General features: G+C 41.8%; 1 protein-coding gene across 1 annotated transcript in view; it reads left to right on the top strand.

The window, feature by feature from the left end:
* The first annotated feature begins 4,569 nt into the window (after positions 1 to 4,569).
* Positions 4,570 to 17,694, top strand: part of LOC136877690 (neuropeptide F receptor) — a 573,408-nt gene continuing 560,283 nt past the window's right edge. The window contains exon 1 of the mRNA XM_067151901.2: positions 4,570 to 6,004. Coding sequence (XP_067008002.2) covers positions 4,570 to 6,003 — 1,434 coding nt within the window. The 3' untranslated portion in view covers position 6,004. The remainder of the gene's footprint in view (positions 6,005 to 17,694) is intronic.

Raw genomic sequence — 17,694 nt, 5'->3', positions numbered from 1 at the left:
GCTTCCTTCCCTCTTCCTTGTCTATCCCTTCTAATCTTCCCATCCTCCCACAAGGCCCTTGTCAAGCATAGCAGGTGAGGCCACCTGGGCGAGGTACTTGTTCTCCTCCTCAGTTTCATCCGCGACCCAAAGACTCACGCTACAGGACACTGCCCTTGATTTGGTATAGGCCTATGTGGGATCCCTCGCTCAGTCCGAGAGAAAAACCAACCCTGGAGGGTAAACAGGTTAAGAAAGAAAGAAAGAAAGGAAGAAAGAAAGAAAGAAAGAAAGAAAGAAAGAAAGAAATCTAAATGGTGATAAAACCACATTATTTTCAGTAAGGTAAAGAACAGGACTGCTACTTTAATAAACAGCATTCAGGCCAATAACAAACCAATTTTGTGAACATTGGTTGCTGGATTACTGACCCTCTAGGTCCCAAACTGGAGATCAAGACCCGTATAGAAATCATTGCTAGATCCACATTTAACAGAACGTAATATTTGCTACGTAATTCTTCTTCTTCTTCCTCTGCTACTACTACTACTGTTTTCCAACACTTGTAGCATCGCGCTTGCAAACTGTGCCACACATATATTGATTTCGCCCTGTCTTACGGCCGGGTGTCCTTCCTGACGTCAACGCTGTGTGGAGGGATATGTTCAGTATTGCGTATTTCTGTGATGGTTGTGGGAATATGAAGAGGATAGGGGTGGGACAAACAAAAATACGCAGTCCCCGAGCCAGAAAATTTAATCAGGCGCTACTGATCGCTGGCATCTTAAGGGAGCGGTATGGGAAGATGCGATTTTTGTACCGGAGGTACACCCACTCCGTACGTCTAAAAAAGTACCGCCTTGTATAAAACCCTCTGTAACATAAACTTTGAAACTACGAGTACAAGAAGTTTGGACTTTTTTCGACAGATGTCTCTACTATCAACTTAGGTTGTGCTCTCTGGGGTGAAGATGAACTATTAAAATTCAAGAGTAATTATGTATATTAAGGTTTTCTAAACTTGAATATTTAGTGTTTGATTTTGATGTTCAGAAGTTATCGGCACTTCTATCTCCTCCCACCAGCTTGGGCGTTGGCCAATCAAAAATTTTGTACATTTATTTATTCATCAATGATAACATTTTGATATTTATTTGATTATCCAATGAGAATTGGGGGAGTGTCAGGGACTTGGCCCAGAGTTTTCTGGAACCTTCTCCTCTGCTATAAAAGCTGGAACTTTTCGGACCAGGTTGTCTTTATGATCGCTCCAGTCTAGAGTGTGTTCGTAACGGAGGCGGGGGCCGTCTCGTCCATCTTCGGGAGGTCCACCAGCTCAAGGTAATGGCAGTTTTGGAGTAAGTATGTGATCGTCTTTGAAAGCTATCTCGAGGGGAAGGTTTTAAATCTTTAGTAATGTAACTTTACAGTATATTCTAAAATTTAAATTTCAAACTTTAAATGTAAATTTGAAACTTTAAATATATATTCCAAACAAGCCGAAAGAACTTAACGGAAATCAGGGAGTAGAGAGTGAGATACCCTCTTTTATTCCCTCTCAACTTGATATTGAGGTCACTATGATTTTGTAACCTTTAAAACCTATCTTAGAATTTTTGCAACTTAAATATTTTTCACCATCTGGTCACCTTCGTAGTATAGGCTTAGCCTCTGTAAGGTCGGTAAAGAAAGAAAAAAGGAATATAGCTCTAATTTTAAAGTTTTAAATTAATATTCTGACTGTTTGATATCCACCCATTCATGTCCACACTTTCTTTCATCTTTGTGAGCCACAATATTTCCGTAAGAATTATTATTATTATTATTATTATTATTATTATTATTATTATTATTATTATTATTATTATTATTATCATCGTGTTTTTGGTGGATCAGCAGCGGTGAAAGAAGGTGCGGGCTGGAATGGGTCTAACTACAAGTCCGAAAGATTAATTTAAAATTTAAATAAAGGTTATATTTTCAACTGATAACAAGATTTAACAATTTTCACTAGGTGAAATAACAAAGAAAAATCAGGTACAATGCAACTTTACAAACGAAAGCACAAGTTAAGGGGTTTTTACAATTCTGGGCTACGAGCCCCCCAGTTTAACAATTTCTGAGCTCTCAGCTCACAACCGCAAATTACCAAAGGGCAGAAAACCCCTAATTACATGGAGCATTTGCTCCCACCTCGTAATGTCAAGCCTGCTAGGGAGCCCGCTCTCAATCGTCCAAGCCTATTCAAGGCAATAACAGCTTATTACACTTAACTGCCATCAAGGGACGACTTATAATGGAACAGGGGTACCTCGTACACAATCTACTGGGCCTTCTCAGGAAGGAAAACAAAAACGGGTTAAATTAATGGCCCAAACTACAAGATTGAATGGAGGCGAGCACTTGCACTCCTACATGAAAGCTTGTTAAAACCTAAGTGGCGCTAGGCCGATACACAGGGGCTATTCCCACACTATATAGGTGACTTGTATAAGAAAATTTTAACACATTAGGAAAGATTAGAAAATCAGTTACGAAAACATAGTCACCTCAAATCGAAATGAAGGGGAGCTCGAGAGGGTAAAGCACCCTCTATCCCCGATTTGCATTTAAAGTAATAAGAAAATGTTTACATAAGCCGACACTAAGTTGAATTTTAAACAGGTAGGATACTTGAAAAGGTTTCGAACCTTCCCCGGGGGTTAAACTGCTGACCAAGAAAGAAATAAAGATGTTAAGAGGCCATTACTTTTGCTGAAGATCTGCTGCTCGAAAGAAGAGGCGCAACCCGCCGCCTGCTATACTTCCATGCACTAAGCTAGATGCTGTTGAAGTGGCGAAGAGACGAGAAAATCAGCAGTTTTTAAACCCTCGTGGAAGATTCGAGATCTTTCATGAATAATAAAGATACACCCGCTCAACTTTATTGGGTAGCTAAGAGTTACACATGGAAATTCTAAGAAGAAACCTCTGATAGGTGGAAAATTAATTACAGAAATTACTGATTGGCTAAGTTCAAAACAGGCGGAAAGAAAGCTTAATGTTGCCAACACACAAATGAAAGAAAAAATTTAGTAAAGACCAAAACTTATAAATACAAAATTTCTTCAACAAAAGTTCCTTCACTTCGCACCAGGGTGCATAATCATAGTTTTTTGGGGAAAGACATCTGTTAGCGAATGTCCACACTTCTTGATCCATAGAAAACAAAACACGTTGAAATCCACACAGTATAGACAACTTTGTAATCCCAAAATTTATAGTAGAGACCTCTTCTGAGAAAACTCATGAATTAATACAGTTCTAAAAGTTCACAGTTTCTCCGGTAGAGGAGGATTTATTGGCGGAAGATTTAACTTTGCGGCGTAGAAGTGTACCGCCCGGTACAGAAGTAATTCAGTTTTAAAGTTCAGAGTTTCAGCTGTAGAGGAGTAATTTAAGGCGGAAAATTCAAATGTGCGGCGTATAGTTGTACCAACCGGTATTATTGTTATTATTATTATTATTATTATTATTATTATTATTATTATTATTATGTGGAAACTCCTCTCAATTGGCAGGGGTCCGAGAAGGACGATGGCTGACAAAAAGGCCCTTGCTCAACTCCTACAGCCCGTTATTTATTAACTTAGTACCACCACACCCTAAAACGTGTGGGGAGCTCCAGATCAGTTCGGTATGTCACTGGAAACATTTGTTTATGCATTTTACTTGTATTCTAATTTTTCCTGCTTCTTTCTTCTGTGGTTACACCACGCCTCAAGTTCAGCTTTAGTACAGAGATATAATTCTTTTTCATAAGAATATAATTACCTTAATCCTTACCTTACTTTAATTCTATTACCTATATAATTCAGAGACAATATTCCTCCTACGTTCTCACTCATTGGTTCGATTCTCGGAAAGAACAGCTGTCCTGTGTTCGACTCCAGCTGTCCTGCGTTGGAATCTGGAATATGACACTGTTACAAATATGTAGGGAAGCCCGATAAATAATATCAAAAAGTTGTATATTTTCTTAATCACGGGCCATGTTTGCAGATAAATGTGTACTTAAATTCTGACGCGTATCCTTAACTACCGTACTGTACACGTATGCACAGAAATGGTGCCCGAAATAAACATATCATGGTTGAAATGGACACATTGGCGGATGTATAGCAATACACACACACACTGTGCCTTGTTCACTTCCCCTTCCCCTGGTTTTCTGTACTGAAATGGCCTTCGACACTACCACTTCACTCCCTGCCCACATTTTCATTACTGGAGTGGAACACAATTACTGTGCGCCGAGACAGTTGGCCGTGCGGTTCGAGCAGCTGTGAACTTGCATTCGGGAGGTAATGGGTTCTCACCCCACTATCGGCAGCCCTGAAGATGGTTTCCCATATTCACACCAGGCAAATGCTGGGGGTTTTACCTTCATTAAGGCCGTGGCCACCTCCGGCCCATTAAGCAATATCTGTGCATGCATGTACTGTACGTATGTTGAACGAGTTTTCTCTTGAGTGTTCCGTAACTACTGTAATTTTGTCGTGCCTTCAAAGTTTTACAGTGATCTTTTTTCTTACTTGTTGCAGGTTAATGATGGGGGAGGAGGCCGGTTTACCACCACACCTCCAGTGGTGGCAGCCTGACATGGATCACATGCGCTATCACTTCCAAGGGAACGTGTCTGACTACATGCGTAACGTATCCTGGCTCCTGAACGCTACAATAGATCCTGCGTTAGTGCACAAGTACGCCAAGAATCGGAAAATAGAAGAGCCGGCCTTCCATTTGCTCATAGCAGCCTACTGTGTGCTCATCGCTATGGGTGCAACTGGGAACAGTCTTGTGGTCTGCGCGGTGGTGCGTAAACCTGCAATGCGCACAGCTAGGAACATGTTTATCGTCAACCTGGCAATTTCAGATCTGCTTCTGTGTCTCATCACAATGCCTCTCACACTGATGGAGATTCTCACCAAATACTGGCCACTAGGACGTCAGTCCTTCATCTGTAAGATGGTCGGAACTCTCCAAGCAACAAGTATATTTGTTTCGTCAATTTCTATCACAGCGATTGCACTTGACAGATATCAAGTCATAGTTTACCCGACTAGGGAAAGTCTTCAAAAGTTAGGTGCTGTTATTATACTGAGCTGTATTTGGCTCGTATCCCTAATTCTTGCATCTCCAATGTTCATCTGGAAGAATCTGAGGCATTACGAGCTAAATCTACCAAATATTGATTACGTGGCATTCTGTCTGGAAGAATGGCCTGTAGAACATGGCAGAGCCTATTACTCTGTGTTCTCATTGGTATTCCAGTACGTATTGCCCATCATAACAGTGACTGTGGCATACTCGAGAATATGTCGTAAGTTGAGATACAGATATGTCAATTCCACTCTCAATAAGTCGAAGAGTAGTCTGTCATCATCTTCGACAAGACGAAAACCGAAGGACGATAAGAGAATGAAAAGAACTAATTCCCTCTTAGTATCCATAGCACTCATATACTGTATCAGCTGGCTGCCTTTGAATATTTTCAATCTAGTCGTGGACTTACGGAATCCTTTCGGTGATGACATAGAATCTTTGATTATTAGTTACGCCATCTGCCACATGATGGGAATGTCCTCGGCTTGCTCTAACCCATTACTGTACGGATGGCTCAACGATAATTTCCGGAAGGAGTTCAAGGAGATTTTATCCGCAATGTGTCCTTGTATACCAGTCGAGGCGGTGCGGGTACGAATGGGATCTTTGAAATCAAGTGTTTCGCGGCGTCGGAGGCGTCGTCACAAAGCCCAGGTGACGGGATCTAGCGGGCAGAGCGCCGAGGATGGTGCTGGAGGTGAGGGAGGCGTTCTGGTCAGGAGGAACAAGGAGGATGGTGATGGTGGCGGTGGCGACATCGAGGACACAGTGATGGCCATCAGCAACTTCCGGAGAGGCGCTGAGACAGTCACTACAACAGAGAACGGGCTGGGTATGATGCAGACAGACACCGAAATGACTGTTCTCACCAGAGCTTAGGGTGAGTACTTGTTACCATGACAACTTGTGAGCAGTAGAAGAGCAAGTTGTTGTTCTTATATTTTAGGCTATATTTTTCTGCGATATCTGTAGTGTTACAATTATCTTATGTGACTGGAAAAGTGCAAGAAAAAAGTAACTGAGCTCAATAATAGTTACGTGAGAAATACTTTACTCAGTTCGAATTACATACTGTATTACTATTACAATGGAATCATTTTTCTAAAGGTGCGTATATTTCATATCGATTAAACTTTTAGGAAAATACTGAACAATGTGTCCGCCTCTGTGGTGTAGTGGTTAGCGTGATTAGCTGCCACCCCCGGAGGCCCGGGTTCGATTTCCGGCTCTGCCACGAAATTTGAAAAGTGGTACGAGGGCTGGAACGGGGTCCACTCAGCCTCGGGAGGTCAACTGAGTAGAGGTGGGTTCGATTCCCACCTCAGCCATCCTGGAAGTGGTTTTTCCGTGGTTTCCCACTTCACCTCCAGGCGAATGCCGGGATGGTACCCAACTTAAGGCCACGGCCGCTTCCTTCCCTCATCCTTGCCTATCCCTTCCAGACTTCCGATCCCCCTACAAGGCCCCTGTTCACCATAGCAGGTGAGGCCGCCTGGGCGACGTACTGGTCATACTCCCCAGTTGTATCCCCCGACCAAGAGTCTGAAGCTCCAGGACACTGCCCTTGTGGCGGTAGAGGTGGGATCCCTCCCTGAGTCCGAGGGAAAAGCCGAACCTGGGGGGTAACCAGATGATGATGATGATGATGACAAAACACTGTGTGAAGACTAAACATTTTCGTATTTTCATCTGATTGGTAATTGATAAAATGATGTTATATCAAACAAATTTTCACCTTCAAGTAAATATCCCATTTTTCATTTAATTATAAATTTCGCCGTCTTAAAGAAAGTACCACCTCCATTTTGAAAAGTGGGTTTAAAATTAACTGTAATTTATTTTATGGAATTCAATAATATGATAGGGGCTGCCTGGCCGAGGCGGTAAAGGCGTGCTCGGTTCGCCCGGTAGGACGTGGGTTCGAATCCCCGTCAGGAAGTCGTAAAATTTAAGAAACGAGATTTCCACTTCCGGACGTGCATATGGCCCTGAGGTTCACTCAGCCTTCAACAAAAATGAGTACCAGGTTAATTCCTGGGGAGCAAAGGCGGCCGGGCATAGAGCTAACCACTCTACCCCATCACGTGCCGCGGTTAACAATGGTGGAAGCCTTTACCTTCCACTCCTCCAAGGGCCTTCATGGCATGTACGGAGGTGACTTTGTCTTTGTCAATAATATGATAATTATTCTAAGTATAACATTACTTAATATTCAGCGTCACATTTTAGCACTTAGAAACATACTTTGTTTCAGTCACAATCTTAGTCAAAAGATGTCTGAGTAAGATTTAGGTTCAGGTAACAACATCTAATACTTTGATAGACAAGCAAAATACTAACATTAATGTTTTTTATCGAAACTGTTCCATTCTCATTGTTCTTATTGTGTACCATTTTTATGTTCCTTTGGCCAAGAAAGTTTTCTGTCTAGAAGTCCTTGTGATCGTTAGGAATATAGGTCTGGATTTACATTAGATTTTGTATCTTGGCCTTTGTTAATGGGAACTTTTCCATTTGTGTATACTGGTGATGATGGTGGTAATGGAGCCAATTATAATCATTAGGCCTATGGTATGTCGTACCTTTTACAGCATTGCAAGTTTATGTTAGTGTTGGCATACTCTTCGACTTTTTTCTGTTCCTTATTTTACAGTTGATCTCAAAAGGGCTGCATTTAAAAATATTTTACAACTTATCTTAATTCATTTTGACGACACACTCATGTGGAATTAAATTTTTTAATAATTTTAACACTGATTATGGACCTTAGAGTCAGAAAACGGGGTTTGAATTCAAATTAGTGCGCTGATACGACTGTATGTGATTAATAATAATAATAATAATAATAATAATAATAATAATAATAATACATACTTGAGCTATGAAGAAAATTTGATGATATCGTTTACTGTAGGATACCCCTCGATGTAAACTTTTCTTTCAGAGAACATTGCTCCTCGTTTTCAGAAGAAAATTCGGTGTTCTTTAGAAATATATCGTCGTTGCCGGGGCAAAACCTCCTATGTGATAATATTTTTGGAGATATACTGACCCGCAGCACATACATTACGAAGAGCGAGAATGCCTTGACAACTGTCACACAATATTGCAACTTAGATGACAGAACCTTACCAGCCAAAGTTCTAAGCTAAAATATTTCACATAGGAGGTTTTGTCCCGGCAACGACGATATGTAACCTACGAGTTACATTAATAGAAGTAGAAATACGAACAAGTATAGCGTAGGCAATGCGGTGGCAAGTGACTGGAGTTTTATGCTATCCTGAAGTTTTGTATGTTTGGGGGAATAATGAAGGGAGGATACTTGTAATGCTAATTTAGGAGTCATAATGGACTTCATCATCATCATCATCATCAACATGAATTCCTTCCAGTGAGCCGGATATATATTTAAGAAAGGTGTGCCTCCATTTATAACGGTCCTGGAATGCTTCTCTTCTCTCTAGGGAATCGCATGTTCCTCATCTCTTCTCTAGGTCTTCTCTTATCTGATCTAATAACATTTTTCTAGAGCGTCCTATTGATCTTTATCCCGGAACAACCTTTTCAAAATTCTTCTTTGGTGTTCGAGTCACCTGCATCCATTTAACGTGTTCTAACCACTTCAGCCTTGCAACACTGAGCCCTTCTTCCAAGGTCAGGTCGACCTCCATGTCTCTTTGTATCTGATGATTGCTAATTCTGTCCTTCCTTATTTTCTGTTCAGTTGATCTAAGGAACTTGCAGTTCACTTACTTCTCTTTTATGTATGACGCAACTCTCCGGACTATACTGATCGAATCTCATGGAAGACGAATTCGCAAGACAAACAAAATATGCCACTTGTAATGATGGGCTTCCACAGCTCTTTTTTTGAAAATATTTCTAAAGCCACGTTTAAAGGCTTGGTTTCTCAGAACCGACGCATGCGAGGTGCGAGGTGCGAGGCCCGCCTCGCACAAATCCAGACTACACGAGCTTATGCAAGTGGTTTCTCAAGCTGCGCGGTGCGCCGTGTGCGCAACCTCGCAGTGAGACCTCGCAGCGTCACCGCGCACTGATTCGTCCGGCCAGATTTGTGCGAGGCGACAGCAGTGCGAGGCGACATTGTTTCTGTTCTTGTTTTTACCTTTTTAAGCAACACGATGAGCTTTACGGACGAAGTGGACGAAGAACTGATTGAAGAAGTTCGAATGCACCCAGTGTTGTATAACTTACAACACAAGAGCTACAAAAACAACGTTGTGAAAGACAACTTATGGAAAATTATATCAGTTGGATAGAACAGCTAATAAATGTTGCTAGTTTTATGTATTATACGATGATCTTGAGAAGGAAAGAGTTCGTAAAAATAGAAACTCCAAAAAACGGAGGTACCAGACGATTAATGTTAATTTACAGTCATTTGGAACCTCCATTCTTGGGATTCTTTGTTTTTTCATTGATGTGGTAGGTGCCTCTGTGGATCGGTGGTAGAGTGTCTATTATTATTATTATTATTATTATTATTATTATTATTATTATTATTATTATTATTATTGTTATTATTATTATTATTATTATTATTATTATTATTATTATTATTATTATTATTATTATTGATGATGTTACTTATAACAAATATAATGAGTTCAGTTTCAAAGGATTAAATAATTAACAGATTTAGAAATGATATATCAACCAATAAATCCATTACTTTAATATCAAATATGCCAATATACATAATTTTACAAAATTTGACTTTAGTATTGTTCATTTAATAAAATTACGTGTTTTATTTTAATAACCGTGTTCATTCTGTTATTATGTTAATTGGGTCACAGAAAAAGTAAACTATAGGTAAACAAATATATGTTTGTCCGTTAGAAAAAACTTTCACTCCACCCTGCTAGCATATTCTCTTTGTCATACCGAATCTCTCTCCCTGCTACAAAAATATTCCTTGAAGCTGTCTCTTATCAGCATCATGTGTAGAATTACCTCCGTTGTCAGCTGCCAGAGGAATCATGTTTTCTTCTGTTAATTCCAAATTGACAATAAAGTGTTCATTTGGGCAAGGAATTCGCTCATTCCGGAGAAGGTAGTGGACGATACAGGCTGACATCACAAGATCATCAACAGTTTCCATTGATACTGCTATAGGGGTGAAGAAAACCCTCCAGTACTGACACATAATCCGCTTCCTCTTCCAACATTAGCGCAAAGGTTGCGAGACATGTGCTCGGCAACTGATCCGCTTCGCAGCCTGGGAAACCACGAGCCTCGCAGCGTCATTGGGATGAAAGTACGCAACGTCGGCCTCGCACCTCGCACCTCGCACCTCGCATGCGTCAGTTCTGAGAAACCAAGCCTTAAGTAACATTGTCACAAATCATTTACAGAAGTGCGAGGGTTTTATAAAACTCAATAAGGAACCTCTCAAAAGGAAGGTTTTAAAACTTCAGTGAAATCTAAACGGCAAAACCATCAAACAAAGCGACACAATTTCTGTCTGTGGAACATATGCAGCCTTAATTGGCAATTATTTACTTTCAAAAACCTTGGCATACTAGAGTTACATGTTCGTTTTAAGAAGGTAGTGAGTGTAGAAATTAAGATTTGTAAATATTGGTGTGATGTATCAGGGAATTTAAGATGAAAATACTTAATTTCTACGAATTGTGCGCATTTGAAAGTTGAGAGAGTAGGGGGCTTAACTGCGAAACTAGTGAGTGATTGTCCAAAAATTATCTTGCCGACTACCGTCAGCTGCTTACCTGTCGGCCATACTGTATTACGTAGGCGACGGACCGGACTTAAACGAGTTGTTCCGAGTGGCTGCACATTGTCGGGCCCTAGACCACTGCCTGCTCCATCTGCATCCATAATGGCCGCTTATACTACCTGCTCATTACATTTTAACATGGCACTAAATGAAGCAGCGCATTTACAAATACCCAAGGTAGGTGGCAGCACCAAATAGCCCCAGTCAGTCGGAATGAAATAGCGGAAAATAGGCTAGTACTGTATATCTTTCCAGTGTAAATGGTGCATTATACGACATGGTATTTGTTACCGGATTGATTCTCCGAAACATAACGAGTTTTCGCGGTAATAAAAATTAATATAGTCACCTTCACGTAGTACATTAGACATATATCTAGGAGCGATGAATTTTGGAGCAGGTTTTTCACCGCTAATAAAGGAAAGATTGTAAGCAGAAGCCACTAATTTGAATGATCCGAAGAAAGTTTGCTCCCTTATTTGTGACGAAATGGCAGTTAAATGCGGCTGCTCTATAATTAAGACGAGGACAGATTCTGTAGACTTTCCGAAGCAGACATAGAAGAAAGAAGAAATTGGATGAAACCCTCAACTCGCCAACATATTGTTGTGCTTTGTAATTCGTGGATTGACGAAGAAATTTACGATTCCGCCTGCCTACTTCATGGTGAAGTAATTACAAGGAAATGCATTTTCCTCCTCGTTCAGCAGGCTTTGAAGGCTGGATTCTATGTTATCCTTCTTGTGACGGACAAGCATAGAACAAATACTCATGTTCAAAAAATTTGGTGACGGAGAATGTGTGGTTTATACATGCAACCCCATGCGACAGTTTCTGCCAGTGTGTTGAAGAGATACGATAAGCGTCCAACGCTCGCAATAAAAAAAGACTTACCAAAGAAACACATCAAGCTTTTATTACCATTGGCCGACTCCTTGGCTGAATGGTCGTTTTTGAGTTCTTTGGTTCAGTGGGTCTCAGGTTCGATTCCCGTACGGGTCTGGGATTTTAGGAAAAGCGGGGAAAGAAGATTATTTACTTTATCTTTCATAGTTCATCTTCTACAGAAAGAATTTTTGTGTGTGTTGACACAGGCCTTTCAGGAGATCAGTATGAAGGCATGCTTACGGCTATAAGAATAGAAGAGGGAGTAGTGACATGACCGACTCACGGGATGCTCAGAATTCAGTAAAGGGAAATCTGAAATTTGATATTATAATGTCCACCGATGGTGCTGGCGTGATGCACAAGCAAAAATCGCAATTTTCTGCCTCAATGTATTTTTCCAGATTTGACTAAACAGAATTAGTGGTATTTGAGTTACTGGGGGATGTTTGTGAGCCCCCTAAAGCAATGTGTTCCACTTTGGTAACAGCATCGCAGGTTATTGTGCGGTTATTTGATGCGTGTAATCCAAGAAGAAATTGAATGCAGTACGCGCTTGAATAATATTTACACCGGAGTTAATTCATCCCTATTGATGCACTTGACCAGACCGGGGAGTTGGCCGTGCGGTTAGGGCGCTCAACTGTGAGATTTGATGCGGGAGATAGTGGGCTCGAGACGCACTGTCGGAAGCGCTGAAAATGGTTTTCCGTTGTTTCCCATGTCCACACCAGAAAAATGGTGGGGCTGTACCTTAATTATGGCCACGGCCGCTTCCTTCCAACTCCTAGGCTTTACCTATCCCATCCTCTCAAAAATACCTATCTATATCGAATTAAATTCAAAAAAACTTGATCAGTTACTCGGGTAAGTCTGCGGTATCCCCAGCCGAGATTTACTGGCCTAATTGTGGGGCTATAAATGAATGAGGTTGCTGTACCGTACTGCAAGAACTCTTCGAGTCACTTAAAGTGTGTTAGTAGCAATAATCACCAGGAACTTGCGTCACAAACTGTGGTGCCCTAAATTTTGAAACCTTCGCTTAGTAATGTAGAGAAGTATAATACAGACGAAGATTCCAAGTTTTCTTGTTCCTCGAAACCTCCTTCTCGAGAAGACCTGAAGTTATAAATCTCTAGAGCACTACTTGATAAGTAAAACTCTTTCCTTTTTATACTTTATTTTCAAAGTTTCAACTTCGCTTATGAGCTTATCCACCTCTATTCCCCTATTCCCCTGGTAACTGGGGCTGTTTGTTCTAGCGGCGGATTCAACTCAAGTCGTGTTGCACATCGAGCAGGCAGTGCGCTGGGCATAAGCTGCGGAGAAAGTGAGTGTTGGTGGCCGTTGCCTATACTAGGAACTGTCCTGGCATTCGCCTTAGTGCAGGAGAATGCACAAGCATTCTCAGCACAGTCGATGGTGGGGACGAGCCCCTCTCCGTCTCCCGAATACAGAGGCGTAGAGTAACAATAGAGCCGTATCCACCCGTCCTCTGCTCTGCAACCGCCGTTTAACATTCTTGTTGGTAAAATTTTCGTGCAAGAGTGAAATGTGGGTGGTCTCAGGTTAAGTTATCATATTCGTAAGCATGAGGTAACAAATCTGGAAGTAAAAATGTAATGATTTTAAACCTTGACTTGAACAATAACAGAGGGTATTCGTAATGGAGATATAATGAGCAAGTTGGAAATTAACTCAATGAATTAAGCTGTGCATATGAACAATCGCTGGTGGCACCATCGTCTATCAAATGGAGGACGATATGATATCTTGAAGAATAATGGCACTGCCCGTCATGCAAATTAGTATGATGGGTTATCATACTGGCTATTTTAAAGCCCCTTATGTCACTCATTTCATTATTGTTAAGTCATACTAGGAAAAAAAAAATCGTGTGGCTATTTCTAGCCGAGTGCAGCCCTTGTAAGGCAGACCCTCCGATGAGGGTGGGCGGCATCTGCCATGTGGAGGTATCTGCGTGTTATTGTAGTGGAGGACAGTGTTATGTGTGGTGTGTGAGTTGCAGGGATGTTGGCGACAGTACAAACACCCAGCCCCCGGGTCATTGGAATTAACCAATGAAGGTTAAAATCCCCGACCCGGCCGGGAATCGAACCCGGGACCCTCTGAACAGAAGGCCAGTACGCTGACCATTCAGCCAACGAGTCGGACGTCATACGAGAAACCTGCAACATATAAGCATCATTCGACGTGGAAATCCGTTAAGAATAGAATGGATGTGAGAACTTTTGGTCTAGTTTTGAAACTTTGTAAACAATTGATTTTTGCAGTTTCTCAACGTACCTAACTCTTGTCGACTACAAATCCCGGTGGCCTCCACTCTTCAAGACATCTGTCCTGTCCATTGACTACCATACGAACGGGCTGCCTCGGGATAAGGAAGTAACATTTCAAGTGCCGCATTATAACTGCTTTGTGTATTCCAGGGTTCTTTTTGTTTTAGTTAATGCCAGCGAGTACACTGATGGTCTGCTCATTCATTCAATCCCGTGTCTAGTCAGCCTTTCCAAAAAAAAAAAACTGCAACTGCGATGGCCTTGTTGTTTCCTCTAAAAAAACTTGTGATGTCCATGGGTTGTTCAGGAGGGGCTTGGGTCTTGTTCAGCACCACACTCACACGAGGTGTCTGCGTTTGCTGGAAGGATCATCCATTTCTTCAGGTTGGTTTTGCGTCGGGGGATGACCACTATTAAGCGGTTCAGAGACCTCCATAAAGGTAAGGTCGATGCCAGGAGCTAATTTTTCCTTTGGTGACATGTCTGTGAGCAGTGAGCAGCTCTATCTGTTGTCTCTGGTGTTCCCTCCAGCGGCAGAGTAGTAGCAAGGAAGCTCTTGCGGGATCCGAGGCGAAACCTTTCAGCTTGGTGACCATGGAGTGGATGTTGATGGTCACCCTCCTGCTTTGTTCCCTCGGTGTCTGCAGCAGTGGCCCTCCGGATTTTGGGTGGGGCTATTCCAACAATCGGGAACAGTTTCTGCACTGGCGTTGGTGTTAGGCATTCTGGGATTATCTTTGCAGTATCGTTGACCGCAGTATCCACTAAGCTACAACTTCACACTTTTTTTTTTGCTAGGGGCTTTACGTCGCACCGACACAGATAGGTCGTATAGCGACGATCGGATAGGAAAGGCCTAGGAGTTGGATGGAAGCGGCCGTGGCCTTAATTAAGGTACAGCCCCAGCATTTGCCTGGAGTGAAAATGGGAAACCACGGAAAACCACTCACACTTTTTAACAGTACTCCCAGTGCCACTGCGATCCCAGAAAAAAGAGCGTGCAAACAGGTTCTTCCAATATATTAATGTAAGGAAAATGGAGGATGGATTTGAAAAAAATTTCAAGGGTACATACTGAATGCAGGGGAAAATCAAAGATTCTGGATAACCGTGTTTGAATGGGATATTACTGACAGAGAGATTGGTTAAAACTGATATCCATTTCAAAATTATTTCTACGGGGTGTGCTTTATTAAAAATACAATTTTCTGAAGTTTGTTGCAATTGTTCTACTTTTTTTTTTTTTGCTAGGGGCTTTACGTCGCACCGACACAGATAGGTTTTATGGCGACGATGGGATAGGAAAGGCCTAGGAGTTGGAAGGAAGCGGCCGTGGCCTTAATTAAGGTACAGCCCCAGCATTTGCCTGGTGTGAAAATGAGAAACCACGGAAAACCATTTTCAGGGCTACTGATAGTGGGATTCGAACCTACTATCTCCCGGATGCAAGCTCACAGCCGCGCGCCTCTACACGCACGGCCAACTCGCCCGGTAATTGTTCTACTAACTGACATGTGAATTATTTTCTCGATGAACACTCCAATTCAGCATATTATTGTAAGGAACATGTGCCAAGTTATGATATAAAATCTCCATTAATACTTTAAATCTCAAAAGTCATGAACATTTAAACCACTCTAGCAACAAATGTGATATTTATACATGCTAACTAAAAATCTCCATGGCATGCGCAATAAAAACTTAAATTTATAAATAATGTTATAGGCTTTACGTCCCACTAACTACTTTTTACGGTTTTCGGAGATGCCGAGGTGCCGGAATTTAGTCCCGCAGTTCTTTTACCTGCCGATATATCTACCGACACGAGGCTGACGTTTATTTTCTTGGTAGTTGCTTTACGTCGCACCGACACAGATAGGTCTTGTGGCGACGATGGGACAGGAAAGGGCTAGGAGTGGAAAGGAAGCGGCCGTGGCTTTAATTAAGGTACGGCCCCAGCATTTGCCTGGTTTGAAAATGGGAAACCACGGAAAACTATTTTCAGGGCTGCCGACAGTGGGGTTCGAACCTACTATCTCCCGAATACTGGATACTGGCCGCACTTAAGCGACTGCAGCTATCGAGCTCGGTCTGACGTACTTTAGCACTTTCAAATACCACCGGAGTGAGACAGGATCGAACCTGCCAAGTTGACATCAGAAGACCAGTGTCTCAACCGTCTGAGCCACTCAGCTCAGCCAAACTTAAATTCCTGAAGCAATAAATGCATATATAGGTTATCTACTCAATGAATTATTCGGTTTCTCTTATTTTTCCACAAATGTACAATCCTTGTCGTGAGCGGTTTTATAATAATAATGTTATCTGCTTTATGTCTCGGTAACTACCACATTTTTACGGTATTCTGAGACGCCGAGGTACCGGAATTTAGTCCCGCGGGAGTTCTTTTTCATGCCAGTAAATCTATGGACACGAGGCTGATGTTTTTGAGCACCTTACAATACCACAAAACGGAGCCAGGATCGAACCTGCCAAGTTGGGGTCAGAAGGCCAACGTCTCAACCGTGTGAAACCCTCAGCCCGGCGTAAGCGGTTTTAAACACAACGTATTCGATTATAGTATTCGACGTGAGGAGTATCGAAAAGAGAAGGAGTCAAGGTGACGTTAGTCAGAAATATTTTAGGTACAAGAGACCACAATGATTGTAGAAATTAAAGGCAAGCAGAGGCACTTGACGCACTCACGGGGGTTTACAAACTGAATACTGAAAGGCACGACATCCTATAATAGAGTCTATGGTGGTAATTTATTTCATGAGGTGGATTTGGTCCCATTGTAAAAACTACTCACACTGAAAGAGTATGCTATATCAATGTGGATTAGCCGCTTTTCACTGTAACAGTTTCCGACAGTGGATCTAAATGGACAACTGTACAGGGAATATTTGATTCCTCATTGCTGATGCAAATTCAGTTCGCCTGGTAAACAAACAACAGACGCAGTTGATAACATATACACAAAATATTAGAATCAGTGGCAATCTGTAATTCAAATCCATGAATGAATGTTTAAAATGGTGTGTATCGATCCAGAATTGAAGAGTGTATAGAAAAGTTCGTTCACCAAATTTTGACGAAAGTGGTGTAATTGATTCCTTATATTCTCTTTCTTGTGTCTTCTCACAAAACGTTGGTGACCACCACAAGGTAATTATTCACATTTTTGAGCTTTCTGTGACTAATGTACATGGCATTCTCAGATCTAGAAAGGGCATTCGATAACGTTGATTGTACCTAGTTTTTCGAAATTCTAAATGTGATTGGTATCAGACACCAAAAGAAAAGATAACCTACATTCTTTCTTTCTTAATCTGCTTTCCCTCCAGGGTCGGTTTTTCCCTCGGACTCAGCGAGGGATCCCACCTCTACCGCCTCAAGGGCAGTGTCCTGGAGCGTGAGATATTGGGTCGGGGGATGCAACTGGGCCTCACCTGCTATGCTGAACAGGGGCCTTGGTGGAGGTTGGGAAGATTGGAAGGGATAGGCAAGGAAGAAGGAAGGAAGCGGCCGTGGCCTTAAGTTAGGTACCATCCCGGCATTTGCCTGGAGGAGAAGTGGGAAACCACGGAAAACCACTTCCAGGATGGCTGAAGTGGGAAT

This window comes from Anabrus simplex, chromosome 7 (assembly GCF_040414725.1).
Source record: "Anabrus simplex isolate iqAnaSimp1 chromosome 7, ASM4041472v1, whole genome shotgun sequence".
Taxonomy (NCBI): Eukaryota; Metazoa; Arthropoda; class Insecta; order Orthoptera; family Tettigoniidae; genus Anabrus; species Anabrus simplex.
Note: the sequence above shows the minus strand (reverse complement) of the source record. Positions and strands in the feature narration are given on the sequence as shown.